General features: G+C 42.3%; 1 protein-coding gene and 1 long non-coding RNA gene across 9 annotated transcripts in view; one reads left to right on the forward strand and one right to left on the reverse strand.

The window, feature by feature from the left end:
• The window catches only part of LOC148685951 (uncharacterized), an 18185-nt gene extending 16949 nt beyond the window's left edge, over nt 1-1236 (reverse strand). Inside the window, exon 1 of the long non-coding RNA XR_015949574.1 lies at nt 1024-1236. This is a non-coding gene — a long non-coding RNA (uncharacterized LOC148685951). The remainder of the gene's footprint in view (nt 1-1023) is intronic.
• Nucleotides 1-15803, forward strand: part of EPCIP (exosomal polycystin 1 interacting protein) — a 16395-nt gene extending 592 nt beyond the window's left edge. Inside the window, exons 2-6 of one of the 8 annotated variants that reach the window (XR_015949572.1) lie at nt 6427-6455; nt 6837-6919; nt 8241-8356; nt 12144-12259; nt 12393-15803. Coding sequence is in view for 6 of the 8 variants with exons in the window: in XM_088667948.1 (XP_088524074.1) it covers nt 12457-13122 (666 nt within the window). In the remaining 2 variants the exon portion in view is untranslated. Of the gene's footprint in view, nt 1-6426; nt 6456-6836; nt 6920-8068; nt 8357-10857; nt 10967-12143; nt 12260-12392 lie in introns of those variants that run through there. The other 7 variants (XM_088667948.1, XM_088667952.1, XR_015949573.1 and 4 more) reach the window with 7 other exon arrangements.
• The last annotated feature ends 2370 nt before the right edge of the window (nt 15804-18173 follow it).

The following is an 18173-nucleotide window of genomic DNA, read 5'->3' on the forward strand; positions in this document are numbered from 1 at the left end:
TTGTCTTATTTGTAAGAGGCTTCTGTGCTATTTAGTTAAAGCATTAAGCTACAAACATGCAGCCCAAGTCAGGGACAAAAAGAGTACTGTATTCAAGATTAACTTGATACAACTAATATGTGAAAGGGGGCATGTGAAAAGTGCTGTTGTTACTCCAGTGCCAGTAAAGAACCTTGTGGTGTAATTCTAATACTTCCAGATTTCAAACAGTTTTTAAGACCTGACTACACTCTCACTGTGCTCCTTCAACATGTAGGAAGTTCAAAAAAGAGTTGTCAGCTTGGCAAATTTAGTTTATCATTATTTTTTTTGGAGATAATAAATTTCCCTTGCATGCTTGCTTTCATGTTTAAATTGCCTCCCGTTAAAATTTTGAATTCCTATCTTTTTCAGTCCCACTTTAGGAAAATGCTTTCTTCCAGTATCAGTAGAAACATTTAGTGGGAGTGACAGGCTGCTATGATACCACATGCTTGGGTAAAACAAACATTGGCAATGCAATCATTCCACTGGCATCTGCAAGTTTATCTAAAAGAAAACTAATTCCAGGAGCTAAAACCTGGGAGGCTTTTTGTATATATATAAAAAATAAAAAACCACATTCTTTCTCTATACCTTTTCTTGTCTTTTCTTGTTGCTTAAAAATGTAAAACAACAATACACATAGATTTAGGGCCACACTACACATTATAATAAGCATGTGTTAAAAAGCATGCTTACAGCTAGACATTATTTGTTTAGAATAACCAGCTGTGGGATACCCTGATCCAGACTGGGACATGGTATGTGGAGAGAAGAGGTTTAACCCTTTCAGCCCTAATCTGTTCCCCACCAGAAATTCCCTCCATGCTGTTATTTGTTCCTAAAGGTGCTATTTTACCTTTACCTTGCTCAGAAAATTTCACCAGGAAGGAACCATTTGCATCAACTGAGTGCATACCTATGCAGAGAGATCTGGGGGGAAGCATTTTTCAAAGAAGTAATCCCCTATGTGAATTTGGCAGTGAGAGTTACAATACTTACTTTCTGGATGCTTGTTAATATGATATCACAGGACGCTTCCATCACAAACTGTCATAACTTTGCAAGCAACTTTCTCAGTGGCTTGGTTCAAAACATAAGACCCCCACCATAGCCTTAGAATAAGCCTTGGGCTTGTAGGCTTCCTCATACTTTGCATCTTCCCCTCATGTGCTGTATGTCCATGCTTGTAAGCAAACCATTGTTTGCAATTACATCTGAGGCAAAAACAAAACAAAACTATGGCTTTGGTCTTGCCTTGCAAACCATGATTGTAAATCAAAGTTTGATCTTGGTTTGCACAGCAAGCATAAATTATTTTGCCAGGTTGGTTGCAACAACAAATGACGGTTTGCTGCAAACCAAGAATGGACATACAGTACTGAATCACAGAGTGCACAAGGAAAGGAGGGCGTGCATAAACTCATTCACATACCGGTAGTACCCAACCACTGTTTGCTTTTGCATCCAAACTGACCCACTGTGTAGTATATTGTGAAGTGAGACCCCAAAGGGGTTTTGTATGCCAGGGATATTAAAAAAACCAAACCATTTTCTCAGAAATAAAGCCCTTACAGATCTATGTTTTTGAACAGGATGTTCATTGGCCTGGTGGAATTAACAGTGAGACAAAACATTTGCACAAACTCATCCTGGAGGCTTTTGCAGTCATGACAGCAAAACAAGTCCTAGAATTTATTTACAGAAAACTAGTGGTTGGGTTTTCCCCTCTATTTTTTTTAAAAGGATCAGGGGACTACTATCTAGTCCTACTGGAATGTTATTTATAACAAGCTCCCAATTTAATTCCATCTTATCTAGGCAGTTTCATGCTTCACCACAGAACCAACCACAAGGCCTAAATAATGTACAGTATATTAAACTTGGGAAAGTACTGTTTTAAGACTTCTACGGTACTTAACTGCTCTTTGAAAGCAGATTACTTTTTATATCAACTACTGTACAAGGTTTTGGTATTTTGACACTTTTTTGTTTGTTTCCTTCCCCTCCCCTCTACTTATTATTTGTAAACTTATTATTGTTGCTCATCTATATATTAAAAAACTAGTGTAATTCAGCCCGTTGAGTAAACGGACGCTAGAACATCCCGGGGGTTCGGAGAATAAGAATGAGGAAGAAAGAAATAATAAGAATGAGGGAGAGGAAGAAAGATGGGAAGGAAGGAAGGAAGGAAGGAAGGAAGGAAGGAAGGAAGGAAGGAAGGAAGGAAGAAAAGAGAGCAGGAGAGAGAGAGGAAGGAAAGAGGGGAGAGAAAGAAGAGTAGGAAATAAGGAAGGGAATAAAGAAGGAAATAAAAAAGAAAGAGGGAGAGAAGATAGAAAGGGAGAAAGAAGGAAGGAGAGGGAAAGAAAAAATAAAAATGATGGAGAGAAAGAAAGATGGGAAGGAAGGAAGGAAGGAAGGAAGGAAGGAAGGAAGGAAGGAAGAAAACAGGGAGCAGGAGGGAGAGAGGCAGAAAAAAGGGGAGAGAAAGAAGAGTAGGAAAGAAGGAAGGGAATAAAGAAGGAAAGAAAAAGAAAGAAATAGGGAGAGAAGACAGAAAGGGAGAAAGAAGGAAGGAAGGAGAGGGAAAGAAAGAATAAGAATGAGGGAGAGAAAGAAAGATGGGAAGGACGGAAGGAAAGAGGGAGCAGGAGGGAGAGAGGCAGGAAAGAGGGGAGAGAAAGAAGAGTAGGAAAGAAGGAAGGGAATAAAGGAAATAAAAAGAAAGAGGGAGAGAAGATAGAAAGGGAGAAAGAAGGAAGGAAGGAGAGGGAAAGAAAGAATAAGATTGAGGGAGAGAAAGAAAGATGGGAAGGAAGGAAGGAAAGAGGGAGCAGGAGGAAGAGAGGCAGGAAAGAGGGGAGAGAGGGGGCGAAAAGCATTTCCCGCGCAGTGTGAGGCAGCGGGTGTCGGTTTCAGGAGGTGTGCATAACGCCTCCTCAGAGTTGCACATTCGCGGGGAGGGTGCTGAGCTGGGGCAGGAGGAGGAGGAGGAGGAGGAGGAGGAGGAGGAGGAGGAGGCTTGCCGGGTCGGGGAGTCCTGAGCCTCTGGGACTCAGCAGTGCTCCGTAGAACTTTGAATCCTCCTCCTCCTGACGTGGCACTGCTGGGTGCTTTGTCAGTGTTCAGCAGCAGCAGCAGCAGCCGGTTCCAGGCGCAGAGCCACGGCAGGAGGAGGAGGAGTCAAACTGCTATGGAGCAATGCTGCATCCCAGAGGCTCGGGACTCTCCGCCCGGCAAGCCTCCTCCTCTGCCTCTCCCCTTTCTCCCACTCTCATTTGTTTTAATGTTTTAATGTTTGTTTTAAATGGGGCGCCTCAGGGCAGTGAGGTGCTGTCCAGCTGGAGCGGCAGTTGGCAGCCGCAGGGAAACGGGACGCGGGGTGGGGGGAGCGCACGCGTGAGTGTGCGTTCCAAGTCTCTGCCTCCAATCCCTGTGTCCCTGGGGCACATGCGCAGTAGCCCAGGGACACACGGAAAACGTGGACACGGAGACACTGCATTTTATTATATAGGATGTAAAAATCATGAAAGTGTGGGCTCCACTTTTCTCCGTAACCGCTTGACCTATCGTCCTGAAATTTTGACACAACGATCCAGGCCACTCCCCGAGTGTTGTTAGAAAAAAAATACCCACACATCTCACATCTCCGCAGGTAAAAACCTGTTTTTCAACAAAGTAAAACAGCACCCTCGAGTGGATTTCCTGCCATAGTTCCTTCCTGTGAAATCTACACCACACCCACAAACCAAATAATGACATCATCAACCAAGCAACTGAAACCACCAAGGCGGCCATTATCAGACCCCTAGGTCCCTGCCAGGCTGCTAGACCCCCCCACTAGGCCCGGGGGGGCAGAGAGGGCGAGCGCCCGGATTGCAGGTCACAGCACGGCCTTTGTTTTATGTAGCCCCCTGCCAGGCTGCCAGGCCCCCACTAGGCCCGGGGGGGGGAAGGGTGAGCGCCCGGGTTGCAGGCCGTAGCACGGCATTTGTTTTATGTAGGCCCCTGACAGGCCCCCACTAGGCCCAGGGGGGAGAGGGCAAGTGCACAGATCGCAGGCCGCAGCATGGCCTTTGTTTTATGTACGCCCCTGCCAGGCCCCGAGGCCCCCACTAGGCCGGGGGGGGGATAACCCATAGCAACGCACTTGGGGGCACGGCAAGGGGTTTTTACTTTAAAATTTAGCGGGCGTTGTGTCACATGCGAGGCTCTGGCGGCCATTTTAAGTAAGGGCACTCATGCCCCTTTTAACCTACGCTTTATACTATGACTGATTGCAAGCCTCTGCATCTTAAAAAAACAACAACCATGCACTTTCTCTCCCCAGTTTAAGTCCTTGGATATTTGCAGTGACCAACCCCCCCCCCCAATTTACAATCTCCTACCTTCCCCTTAGGGACCCAGGTGGCGCTGTGGTTAAACCACTGAGCCTAGGGCTTGCTGATTAGAAGGTTGGTGGTTCGAATCCCTGTGATGGGGTGAGCTCCCGTTGCTTGGCCCCAGCTCCTGCCAACCTAGCTGTTTGAAAGCATGTCAAAATGCAAGTAGATAAATAGGAACCGCTACAGCGGGAAGGTAAACGGCGTTTCCATGTGCTGCTCTGGTTCTCCAGAAGCGGCTTTGTCATGCTGGCTACATGATCTGGAAGCTGTACGCCGGCTTCCTCGGCCAATAATGTGAGATGAGCGCACAACCCCAGAGTCGGTCACGACTGGACCTAATGGTCAGGGGCCCCTTTACCTTTACCTTACCTTCCCCTTGCCACTTCCTGGGTTTTTTATGGAACCGAACAGCTCGGGTACTTCGGATCTCGCCTTCTGTTGCTATAGGGCTGTGGGTCTTTGCTATTTGATCCCCCCCCCCCCGGTCGGGATTATTAAAGTAGTTCTCTAGGTTCTCTGGGTCACCTACTCCAAAATTAGAAAATCCAAATAACAAAATACACACACACACACACACAAACTAAAACACACAACAATGCCCAAATCATACAATACCCACCAAAATAAATGACAACCCCAAAAATAAAATTAAACAATAATAACTTCTGCGTCTCATGTTCTTATTTCAAAAAAATTTAATCTAAATATATAAAAATGTTCACGATGCCTGCGCAGGGGCCAATGTATGGCAATACAGGGGGGAGGGGACAACACTCCCCGGGGAAAACAGAGGGAAGGGTGTCCTACCGAAACACAGGGATGAGCCAGGGGGTTGGAGGGAGGAGGGGTGGGATATGTCATGGATCGGGACAGGGTGGGGGGAATCACAGGGATGACCCACAGCAACGCATAGCAGGGCCAGCTAGTTTCTGTTTATAAAATAATATGGGCTAGTCATACACAGTGTTTACACAAAACTAGCTGTTGGATTGTCAATTGAAATAAATTGTAACAAATATTTTTAATGGGTCTACTCTAAGTATGACAAATGTTGGCTATTACCTTAAATCTGTGGATGCGGGTGGCACTGTGGGTTAAACCACAGAGCTTAGAGCTTGCCGATCAGAAGGTCGGCGGTTCGAATCCCCGCGACGGGGTGAGCTCCTGTTGCTCGGTCCCAGCTCCTGCCAACCTAGCAGTTCAAAAGCACGTCAAAGTGCAAGTAGATAAATAGGTACCGCTACAGCGGGAAGGTAAACGGCGTTTCTGTGCGCTGCTCTGGTTCGCCAGAAGTGGCTTTGTCATGCTGGCCACATGACCTGGAAACTTTACGCCAGCTCCCTCGGCCAATAATGCAAGATGACTGCCGCAACCCCAGAGTGGGTCACGACTGGACCTAATGGTCAGGGGTCCCTTTACCTTTACCTTAAATCTGGCTTTTTATAATTGTGTTGTTTACACAACACAAATTTGCCCCAATATATTATGAAATTGGAATTTTCTTAAGGCCAGGCCAGGCATGTATAGAGAAACATAGAATCATATACTTATAGAGTTGGAAGGGACTCCGAGGATCATCTAGTAGTCCAACCACCTGCAATGCAGGAATATGCAGCTGTCCCATCTGGTTCTGGGAGGCGGGTGGAGGGAAGCTAAGGGAAGACACCCATGACTCTTCACCAGCTTGACTCATCTCTGCCTCTTGATCTCCTCCCCTGCTTCAGCTTCTGCCTCTGATTCTGGACTTCTCTGCCACAGACTCTCCCAGATCACTAAGACCCGTTACCTATTCAACTTCCTATAACTCCTCCTCCCAGACTTCTCCCTCTTTTCTCTCGGATCACTCATCATTGTGTTCCCACCTTCCATCTCTGAGCCTTCTTCCCTTGATGATGTTCCCCAGCTGGTTATTCCCACCATTCCTCTGCATCCAACCAGTCCAGGGGGTTGTTGAAGGAAAAATATTATCTAAATATGTAAATAGTGACAGTTTTTATACCCCCTGGTTTTCAAATAGGATCTAAACACCTGAAGCAAGAAATGGAGGTGTTATGTACTGAGCTGAATCCTAGAACAATAGGATTCAGAATCAGCGGGAGCTACCCAATCCAACTCCAGGTGGAAGTGAATCCGCAACCTGATTGGCCTGCTGGAGCAGCCAATCAGGCGGCTGGCAGAAGTGAATCTGCTACCTGATTGGCCTGTAGGAGCAGCCAATCAGGCTGCAGGCAGAAGTCAATCCACAATATAATTGGCCCACAGGTGTAGCCCTGAAGTAGCCAATCACGCAAGGCCCATTGTGTAAATAATGTATATAAGCAGATGGTTTGGGGAAAAGAGCCATTCGTCTTCTCTTCTCCTCCTTGATGACTATGAGCTGAATAAAGAGCATGAAATTCACTCTTGACTCCGAGTATATTTCAGGAGGTAAAAGAGATCAATATAACTGCAAATGAAGATACAGGCCAATAAAAGCCTCAATGTAGTAGCACTATAGATAGCTGGCTCAGGTGAATATCTGATGTTTCCTTCCTTTATGGTCTTCATTTATGGGCTACTACTAAAATGAGGCTGCATTTTAAGCCATATTTTAATTAACTTTTTGCTTGTTTGTTGTTTCTATTTCGTTTTATTGTAATTCATATTTGGTGTTAGCTGCCCTGATCCCGGCCCTGGCCGGGGAATAAATAAATAAATAAATTATTATTATTATTATTAATAGGGACCCAGGTGGCGCTGTGGGTTAAACCACAGAGTCTAGGGCTTGCTGATCAGAAGGTCGGCGGTTCGAATCCCTGCAACGGGGTGAGCTCCCGTTGCTCGGTCCCAGCTCCTGCCCACCTAGCAGTTCAAAAGCACATCAAAGTGCAAGTAGATAAATAGGGACCGCTCCGGCGGGAAGGTAAATGGCGTTTCCGTGCGCTGCTCTGGTTCGCCAGAAGCAGCTTTGTCATGCTGGCCACATGACCCGGAAGCTGTCTGTGGACAAACGCCGGCTCCCTCGGCCTATAGAGCGAGATGAGCGCCGCAACCCCAGAATCGGACACGACTGGACCTGATGGTCAGGGGCGCCTTTACTTATTATTATTATTATTATTATTATTAAATGTATATCCGTGAATGAACGTCAGAATAACTAGCCTTGTTATTTGTTATTACCAGTCAAATAAAATCCTGACCTATCTGAAATTTGGTTATGAGTGCTGATGTGAGAATTTTTTGATAGTGCTCCAGATCTTTTGAATATTTATCCAGAAAAGATGCTATTTCTGTTTTTCTGGTGTTGTGGATGCTTTAGCATTGTTGTATAAGAAAGCCACTTCCTGCACTTCTTTAAAGTTACATAGGTTACAGATAATGAGAAATTTCTGTTTAAAAACTATTCTTCTTAAATGGCAAGTAGCTGGTTTTTATATGTCTGAGTTCCAGCAAGTATTCTCTGTTCCCCATTCTAATAGCCATTCAAAAGATGCATTAAAAAACAGGAGCCGGTGATTGATCGTAACAGACTTTGTCATTGTAGTCAAACAGATTTTCCACTCTCATAAAGAGCAGCTTGCCAACAGGGAAACTATTTTTCAAAATGCCGAATGATGCAAGCAGTAAAGTAGTTTGAGTAGGAGTCTTGAAACACGCACAGCCATGTAGGTAACCCTTGGATCAAATATCAGTGCAGTGTGGGTGGTGAAAAATTATCAGAGGAAGAGTATGTGGCTCAGGGTGGTACTTGCTGAAGCACAGAGAAACTTCAGGACTCACCGACACTAGTTTGTGTTGCAGAGAGAGCCAGAAAAGGTGAGAGAACATTTCTAAAAGTAACTCTTCTTGCAGCTTCAAGATATGAGTGTACTGCTTGTATGGAAGAACTCTGCTCAAGCATAGCGAGTCAAGTCAAATGTGAAGTGGTGCTGGTTTTGAAAGCATGATATGAACAAAGCAAAGCTAAGGTGAGTAAATAGATATAAGAAAGTTGATTCTCAAATATAGTATTTTTACTGGTGTTATTATTCATAATAGCAGATTATGATACTCAAACACATGGGCTGCTTCAGGTGGTATCACAAAGGTACTAAGCCTGGATAGAATAAACCAGAAACAGTAGCCACATTCGATCCCCTTTTTCTTAATACCATCCCTCACACACAATGGTGCATCACCTTTACTCCAACTAGAGAGTTACAGGTAGGTAGCCGTGTTGGTCTGAGTCGAAGCAAAATAGAAAAAAATTCCTTCAGTAGCACCTTAAAGACCAACTAAGTTTTTATTTTGGTATGAGCTTTCATGTGCATGCACACTTCTTCAGAAGTATGTATCTGAAGAAGTGTGCATGCACACGAAAGCTCATACCAAAATAAAAACTTAGTTGGTCTTTAAGGTGCTACTGAAGGAATTTTTTTCTATTTTGCTCCAACTAGAGAGGATACACAGAAACTCGGAAACAAGTGGCAGCCATAGAAGCCTCCGCTGCCACTCTTTAAGAAAATCTAGGGACAAGTTGCATGCCTCCTTAGCTACTCCTTTTGCCTGCCCAGCTGGGCTAGCCATAGCATTAGGCAGAATGAGGCTGCTGCCTTAGGTGGAAGATTTCGGGCATCATTTTAAAAGCCATGAATGGTCAATAAGTTAATCCATTTTATTTTCACTGTAGAGGGAGTGTCATTTGAATTTTCTGCTTCAGCAGGTTCCAATATATATTCCCTTTTTGCCGATTGGTAGATGGAACAATTAAGTGAAGTGAGGGCTAAAACCCCACAACCCCCCCCCCTGCTCTAATATTCCCTGCAAGTGATGCCTATGTGCTCCTTCATTAAAAATTACTGTAGTGCAGTTCATGCTGCAATTATTAAAACATTTTCTAGGTCTGTTGTGTTGCAGCATGTTACTTGGCAAATAGATAAACAAGTTCAGAGCTAAACAAAGTGCGAGTGAAATATTAGTCTATATATAGCACAATAGTGGTACTGTAGATGTTTTGATTTAGTTGACTTAACCGAGCCTAGAAACCAAGCTAAAAAATGAGAAAACACTGACAGGAAAATGTTGTAATTGGATCTGCTTGTTAATGCATGATTGGGCTCATGGACATTTGTGACCAGATTTATTACTGAAGTAACTCAATTAACCTCAAAAGTGTTGCAGGTGAGATGAATTTGACCTTTGTTTAGTATTAACTGCATTTTATTGGCATCTCTGGTATGTTGTAGAAGAGATATCCACAAAGAGTCTGAACTAAATATTGGGTTTTAAAAGGTAGAAAACACCATTCTCACTTATTTGGATGGGGGAATATATGAGAGAGTAGAGTGGAGACAGCTTTAGGGCATATTTTATTTCTCACTCACCCTGCTAAAAATGGAAGTGCCTCAAATGGATTTATATGCCAAGCAAGCTATAGCAGCTAACTTCCACTAAAGAATTTGGTGTACTTATCTGGAAGTTATCCTGTATGAACAAGGTGTTTACTCTTCTTTGGGCACTACTTTTAAACTCCCCTGATCCTACGTATTCTGTCCTTGAAAGAATATTTCATTCTTACAAGGCAACATAGGATAAATGGCTATGATGTCTTCTGAATATCATACCCTGATCATCATGAGGAACAGAATATTCTGTGATGCAGAAGATTTGAAATGTATGCTGGGGTACTACCTTGAAACAAAGCTGATGTTGGCTACTAGTTCCCTATACACAGTACTGCATGAATCGATTGAATAAGGAAGTAAAATTCATATGTCCCCGCATCTTGATACATGTTTTGGGCTACCCTATTTCATACATCCCCATGTCTGGAAGACTGCCTGCCCTTTGAGAAGTTGTGTGAATGGATGCACATTCTAGAAGAAGCAAAAGCACAGCATAAGATGCCTGGACCTCAGAATATGGATCAACACAACTGTAATTCAACCCTGGAAGTAACTGACTTCTAGCACAAAAGCTCATGGAAAATAAGAGTAAAGCAGCTACAACTTTATCCAGCCTAAAGAGGTTTACTTGTTAGATCTCTTACCTTGCCTTTACCATGAGGTCCCAGGAGGATTACAAATTGAAAATATAGTATTAAAAACTTGCTACTACATTACACACTGCTCTATGGGAGACCACACCTGGGCAACTGCCCAAGGACTGTACTTTCTTCTGCAATGAAGGCTTGCCAAACAGTTTACACCTCCAAGCAGAAATAGAGTGATCAGGAAAATGTCACATTGTCATCATTCTGATTCCTATGCAGAGAACATCAGTTCAACTATAACACTGAGCATGCTGTGCTAGTGCCTGTCATCTGGCTCTGGATTGTAATATAGTGCAGATCCTCTGAATTATTGGATTTTATTTTGTTCTCGTATTTTAGTTTTACCGTATTATGGTGTATGATGAAGCCAATAAAACTTACTAACTTGCTGCAAATCTGAATCAGCTTCATGTTGTCTTGATTGATGCCTGTGCACAGCTATTCTCGAATAAAGGAAGTGCTTAGAAGACCAAGAGGAAAGTTCCAGTCTGTATTATATGGAAGTTATTGAAAAACTGATCTTTGGAAGTCTATGGAGTATGGACCGGTAAAGTTCAGCATTAAAATATGATTGTTTCTTATCAAAGTTTCAATGTGCAGTGTACTTCCTAATCCATCTCATTTGTCTTTGCAACGACCCTATGAATTATATCATCATTATTCTCTCTTCTTCCCCGCGGCCCTAAAATTATACAAAGCCAAAATGTTGGCACAGCTCATCTATGGATCCTTTCTGGGCCCGCCTTCCTCTGCTTTCTCCCCCTTTGAGAGAGTTCAATCCAAACTTCTTAGAGCTCTCCTACAAGTCCCCAGATGTGTTTCAAATGCAAGGGTCGACTAGAAACGGGGATGATGAGAGTGGAGGCTTATATCTGCCTAACATCAATCTACAAATGGCTGTCTTTGAATCTGCTCCCCCAAAGGAATAGCCCCACTGATCTTCTGTGACCAGTTCCAGTCAGGCTGGCAGACAGCAGTCCTGAACACCCTTCAGAAACTGAGAAACTGAGTATCTAAGTATGGGGATGAGCCAAGCAAAAGCTATGGTTAGGCAAAGAATCATAGACACCGAGAGACAACAGGATTGCTCAAGGTGCCCCGACTATAAAACTGGAGAGATATTTAGCCGCACCGGCAGCATATCTCTTCTTTCTAGTATCCAAAAATGCAAGAAGGGCTTTTACTCTTGCCAGAAGCTTGGCTTTGCCCTCGCCCGTCCTGGAAGGATCCTTTAAAAAAGTCCCATATGCTCAGAGAATTTGCACCTGTTCATTGGGGGAGATAGGAAGCCCAGAGCACTTATTTTTTAGATGTCCCTTTTATGAAGAGGCATGTAGTGAGACCATTGATTCCCTGCTGGTGAGGCTCACCGACCTCCCGGAAAAGCAAAAATTCGATCTTCTCCTGTTAGGCAAAGATTAAAAGACGACCCGGATGGTCGCCAGATTCTGTGTACACATCTGTAGGCGCAGATCATCCCCCAATCCAAACTAGTTCATCAAGAAAATCCCCAAACTCGGTCCCTCGGGTGATACCGGGTCATGTCTCTGCGGTAGCTTCTCTCAAAGTTTTTAGTGTCTATACGCTTATCACATTTATAAATTTTAAATTTACTGTTGTTCAATGTTTTAAATGTTTGTGTTCCTTTTGGGATTGTACCCCCAAGTGTGTTTTATATGCTGGTCTCCGGCTGTAATAAATTATCTATCTATCATTATTCTCAGTTTTACAGCTAGAGACACCAACGTACCAAGACAACCCAAATTCCTACAGAAGCAGGAATTTCAGCCTGGGACGAATCTCTACTTGTTCTGCAAAGAGGGTTTCATGGTCTCCAAAAGTAATTACTGCCCTCAACTCTTAGTAATTTGGGCCTGCTTAGACCGATGGAAACCAGCTATAAATAGACAAGGTAGGAAAATTGTGGGGGGTGTACTGTATGGTAATAATCATCTTACTTTTATTCTCTGTAGGTTGCAGTCATCAGATCTACTGATTTAATGAAGTGAGGTTCTTGTGGCTAAGAACACTGTAATAATGATGGCAGTATTGGCCCATGGACACCATCTCTTTTTGGTTGGCTTCTTAGGCTTCTGTCTGGATAGTTTTGTACAAGGCCAAAAGAATAATACTCTTATTTTCACCAAGGAAACCACAATTCGTAACTGCACATGTCCTGATGATATTAGTGACAATGACTGCGATTACAGTCTGGCAAATCTGATCTGCAATTGCAAGACTGTTTTGCCCTATACAATAGACAAAAGCTACTACAATAATCTGACAATTTGGTTCACGGAAACATCCATGTTGAGAATGCTGTTGAACTTTACAGCTGTGTATGACCTGAAGCTCTCACTTTGTGGCAGAATTCCTCTGTCAGCAAAATTTCTGACCATTTGGGGACTGCGAAGACTACAGATAAAAAGTGAGATCAATGGCCAGATACGAGAACAAAGCTTAACTATCTACAGCAGCCACGACAATGAAGCACAAGGCAAATTAAAGATGCCATGCAGAGACAGAAACATGATCACATACATTGCTGTTTTAGACACCTCTCTCTTCAATGGCTACTCTCCACTAAAATCATACAGCGTGGAAAACATCTCCAACATTACAGACCACTTTCCACATCTGCCATATTTGGACACGTTCTTCACAACAAATAACAAAAGCTGTATTATAACATTCATATACTGACACAGTATGCTTGGCCATTTCTATAGAGCAGCCATAGGCTGTTGCCAGAAATACGATCTTGTAGAAACAGAGCTCCTGGCATTCCTTTAGAAGATGGAATCCTTAAGGGATGCACTCACTTTGGGGCAACCATGCCAATGATGGGAGGGGCCATGCCAGCCATGCAAAAACAATCAGGGTATGAAGTAGGGCCAGTGAAGGGCATGGCTTGAGAAGAGCTTTGAGGGCTAGAAATTGGCTCTCGGTTCCTCACCTTTGCTTCAAACCACACACACAAATAAAAATGTAGAATGAAACCGAATTAGCACTGGCTCTATATTTTCTATTTGAGTAAACAATGGGGGAGTTCATTTTCATTCAAAGCTCCTGTTAGCTGTCTGCAACCTGCCATGTTCAAAACATAGGCTAACTAACTACTTGACTCTTTGGTCCTATCTCAAACAACAAAATTGTTCGCATTGCTCAATAGAGTCAACACTAACTCCCAATAATTATTCATCATAAAGTATTTCCTTAAAGTGCCCAAGCATTACTCTGAACTGGGTCCATAGGATCAGATATCCTAGGATATTGCTTGGCAAATATGGATTATTTTACCAACATTTTAAATTGTAAAATAATGCCATCACATATGATTAAAAGCAGCTACATTTAAAAAAAACCACCTAACCAACATGTAGATGTCCACTGACAGAGAAAAAAATATGTCAAGGGTAGTTGGAATAATTCAGGAAGTTGTGATGAGTTTGCTTGACTCATCTTCTTTCAGTTGAAAGAAATAACTGGTACAAATCCTGAAAACAGGAGGCTTCAAAACATAACTCATGCAGTAGTTGGATTATTCATACGTCCTGAAATGCATAATTACCAGTAAATTCCACTATGATAAAAATATAATAAACCAGCTTCCTGTATGGGGGAAAAAATTGATGGGATAAATTAGCTGTCTACTTCATGCTACAGAACCATCAAATAAGAGCTAGAGATCTAACCATGTATAGGACTCAGGTCTTAAGTGGAACACTAATTCAGATTAAGGAAAATATTTTAAATGTCCAGAACCCATGAAGCAGTGCCAAGAAACCACTTCCAAGATTTGAAGTCTTAAGTACCGAAAACCTTAAATATGGATAAGTACCAGCTCTTTACGGTGCGTGTTCTTCTGTGAAGTTCCATCCCATGATGCTCTATTATTAATAAACATTTATAAGAGTGCCTAAAATGTACTGTGCACTGTTCAAATGTTAAAAAGCAAGACTGTAATCTTGTAACCAAGAACGGTCTAACACAAAAGGGGAAGGGATTAGGAAGGAAGCTGAAAACATGCAAACTCAGGTTCTAATTTTTAAACTTAACATACTTGTTCTTAAGAGTGACCAGCTGGAATGGCAAACGTTCAGGGAGAGAAGGAAGCAGCCAAATAACAGCTGTTTGAATGCTTAAACATGGAAGATCAGGCAAAAGAAATACTTCTTATGCAAACCATGATCTCACTGGCAGCTGGTGCCACTGGCATGGGAAATAACCATTCAATTGGCCCTTCCATCATGAAGTTATGCAAGTGTTCTTAGGGTGACCAGTTGGAATGCCAACTGTTCAGGGGAGGGAAGAACCAAATGGTAGTTGTAGTAGTGTTTAGACATTGGCCCAGAAAATGACCATGTTATTGGCACCTTCCCTCATTCCAATATTACTGAAGCAGTAGGCAATGGAGCCATGAAGGAGTAGGAATCATACGCATCTGTAAGGTTAAGAACTGCCTTGGACAATGATTTAGGTACTTCATGACTTGATCTCCAGGAATTAAGTTTTATTCTGTAATTTTATTAGTACAAAATCTAAGTATGAATAAATTAAAATAAACAAATTAATGGCTTCATTCCAGTTAATTACATTACCCCTCAGTGTACGTCTCAGCACTCCACAAGTGGTTAGCACAAAGCTCTCCAAATAATTGGCTGCTCTACTTCCTATTAGTGTTTATGCAGTGCTGGATTCTTATGCTTTAAAGCCTCTTTATATATATTACGTATTTAATATACACATTTAAATGTTTTATATGCACACATTAAAATGCACTGATTGTGGACATCAACTGTATACTCAGTGTTGTGTGCCTCATACAGGTAAATGCACCTGTAGCTGGGGTTTTCAACAGTAAGTATGAGCAGATTAAAACATGTTGTTACTGTATAGCACAAAGTGATACTCAGAGAGAATAAATCAAAAAAGCAAAATTCTGAGCGTATTACTATGTCTTGTTGACCAGATAAAAAACAATGTAGATGAATACAATGTCACAGAAAACAATCAGCAACTTTTGGAAATAATATACATAACTTGAATGTCAAATGACTTTCTATTCATGATCATATTATTTAACTGTGATGTGGATTTCTCCTTGTAACACCATAGCTTTTGGCATTTGACTACCTGATAATAATTACTTATGAGTTATGTTGTTTGAGATGCAATTTGTATTTGGAATTCTAAGCTCAGTAAACAGTGTAAACAATAATGTATCCAGTTTTACCAGATAAAATTTTTATTATGCACATCAAGTTTTAACTAAGCAGAGCTATTTTCGTTGCAATTTTTTACTAATGCCAACTACCGGTAGCAAGTGATTTTGTTTGAGATACATGATTATGCTGAATAAAAGACGGTTTTGAAGTATTTTATATTATTTTCTAGTACGCTCTGTTTCGAAGCTTCTGTGCAGCTTGCAGATGTGTGTGCAATGAAATATTAAAACATATTCCTCTGAGGGGCTTTCAATGCAAGTAACTGACTTCTTGCATGAGTCCTAATTCAGTGCACATTCCTCCTTTAGCCACTTCAGCAACAGCTGTGGGTGGAAGAGGTCCTGTTTATTCTTACATGTACCCCCCTTATGTTGTTAAAGTCCCCCTCTTTCTTTCACACACACACACACACCACCCCCAATACACCATACTCTATATTGCTCAGTAAACTAACACATTACGGGGACAATTGTAACTCCCTTCCACTCTGCCATAATGGCTTTGTGGAGCAGCGGAAACACTGTTGTAGCTACAGCAAGGCTGTTTTGGCCAACACTGGCACGCAACAGCTGTGAGACTGGCTAAGGATCCAATGGCTCATGGGGCAGCTCAGCCCTGTCCCTTCCCTTGCAAAGTCCCATTTTGGGATTTTCTCTCAGATAAGCCAGGAGAGCTGGTTGGAGGGGCAGCTCCACCTAATCCAAGCCCACCCACCCCAATATAGTGCAAGAGGGGTTTGGATTGCTCTGCTAGTGAATACACCAACTCCTGTGTAAAAAGTACTGACATTTAATTCATATCAAATTGTGACAAAAATGTAGAGACATGTTCACAGGAGCACTAACCTGTTACAGTTGACATTAGATTCTGACTGAATTTCATTAAATATTATTTCTCAGACAAAATATATTTCCAAGAACAAATTGTGCACTTCTATAGCCTTGAAGGAAAGGTTTGGCACAATTCAAAAATCTGATATAAATCTTAATATTTTGATATTGTTACGATGTAGATGAAGCCCTAGTATAATCAGATGAAAGTAGTGAATATCTTAAGAGTCTGCTGCCCCCTAGTAACAAAAATATATATTGAACTAACAAAAAAGTATTGAACTACAATTGTGAGCAAGACAGTAGCAATGACAAAATTGTAATATGAATCCAGAAATTGGGATCAGCTTTGTTTTAGTTAGTTCTGTACTGTACAGCTGTATCCTCCAACAAAGCTGATCCCATTTCCATATTTCTTTACCATGGATGGGCTTAAGGACAAAGTTACCAATGACCACATTTTAAATCATGAACCTCACAATTGCAATGCAGTAACATTTCAGCAGAAATATGAAAGGACAGGAAGTTCACACAAAATAATCTGGAGAAAAGAAGCCATAGCAGAGAACTATGATATTCGACAAGATAAACAATACCGCAACATACCTGTGGACAGCACTCTGGCCAACTTAAAAAGAAATGCATTTGGGCAAAAACGTTTCTGAAAATGGCTCATCTCAGAAACTACACATTCAATATTTTAATGTAGCTGGGATTGGGCACTAATGTGTTCAACCCAACCCCTCAACACAGCCAAATGAGCACTGATTGGTCAGTGGGCAGGAATACTGACTGACTGTTGAGGAGATGGAAGGAAAACCCAAGCGTGTGAGGAATGGAGTGACTGACTGGAACCGTGAACAGAAACACTGCAATATTTTGCTAGAGGGCCCCACTTGCATTTTCAATTTCTAATCTGGAGAGTGCAGTGCTTATGTAGCCAAATCAGCACAGCCCATGGACAAGAGACAGATTCATGAAAGTATAAAATATGACCATGTTAAGGGGGGGGGGGCTGCATGGATGGATGTAATCACATGGGAGAGGAGTGAGGTTCAGAACAAGAGATGGGAGAGGTGGGTGATAAAGAGAAATTCGGAGTTGAGAAGGTGGTGAATGAATGACTTCTTAGCTCTCCCCCCACCCCAAATTTCACATTTGCTGTTTGCACACCTGTGAAACTGACTCCCTTTTATCTTCTTCTCTACCTCTTCCTAACCTTTTTGGTTAACTAGCCCAAAAACATACTGGATATTGGGCCAGCTGGCTCTCATCAATTGGCGGGGTGTGGTTGTGGGTGGGTGGGGTGAGACAAATGCAAGAAAGAGGTTGTTAATCCCCTACTTTTCTCTTTTTGCTTCCACTTTCAACAGCTAAAACAGGACTAGGGAACTTTTTTCAGCCAGAGGGCTAAATTCCATTTTAGAAAGCCTTCTGAGAGACACATGCCAGTACTGGGTAGAACCTAATGCAAAATCAGGGTGAACAAGAAATGAAAATGTTACCTTCATATAGTAGGCTATCTCCAAAGACACCCCTCTCTATCGCCAGACAGGCAAGGCAAAAATTCTGTATTTGGAAGCAGGGAAAGTGAGGGGTGTGGCCAAGGTAGAGTTCCAAGGATCAGATAGAGCAGGCACCCCCAACCTGCGGCCCTCCAGATGTTTTGGCCTACAACTCCCATGATCCCTAGCTA

The sequence above is a fragment of the Zootoca vivipara genome, chromosome 4 (genome assembly GCF_965207765.1).
Source record: "Zootoca vivipara chromosome 4, rZooViv2.hap1.1, whole genome shotgun sequence".
NCBI lineage: Eukaryota > Metazoa > Chordata > Lepidosauria > Squamata > Lacertidae > Zootoca > Zootoca vivipara.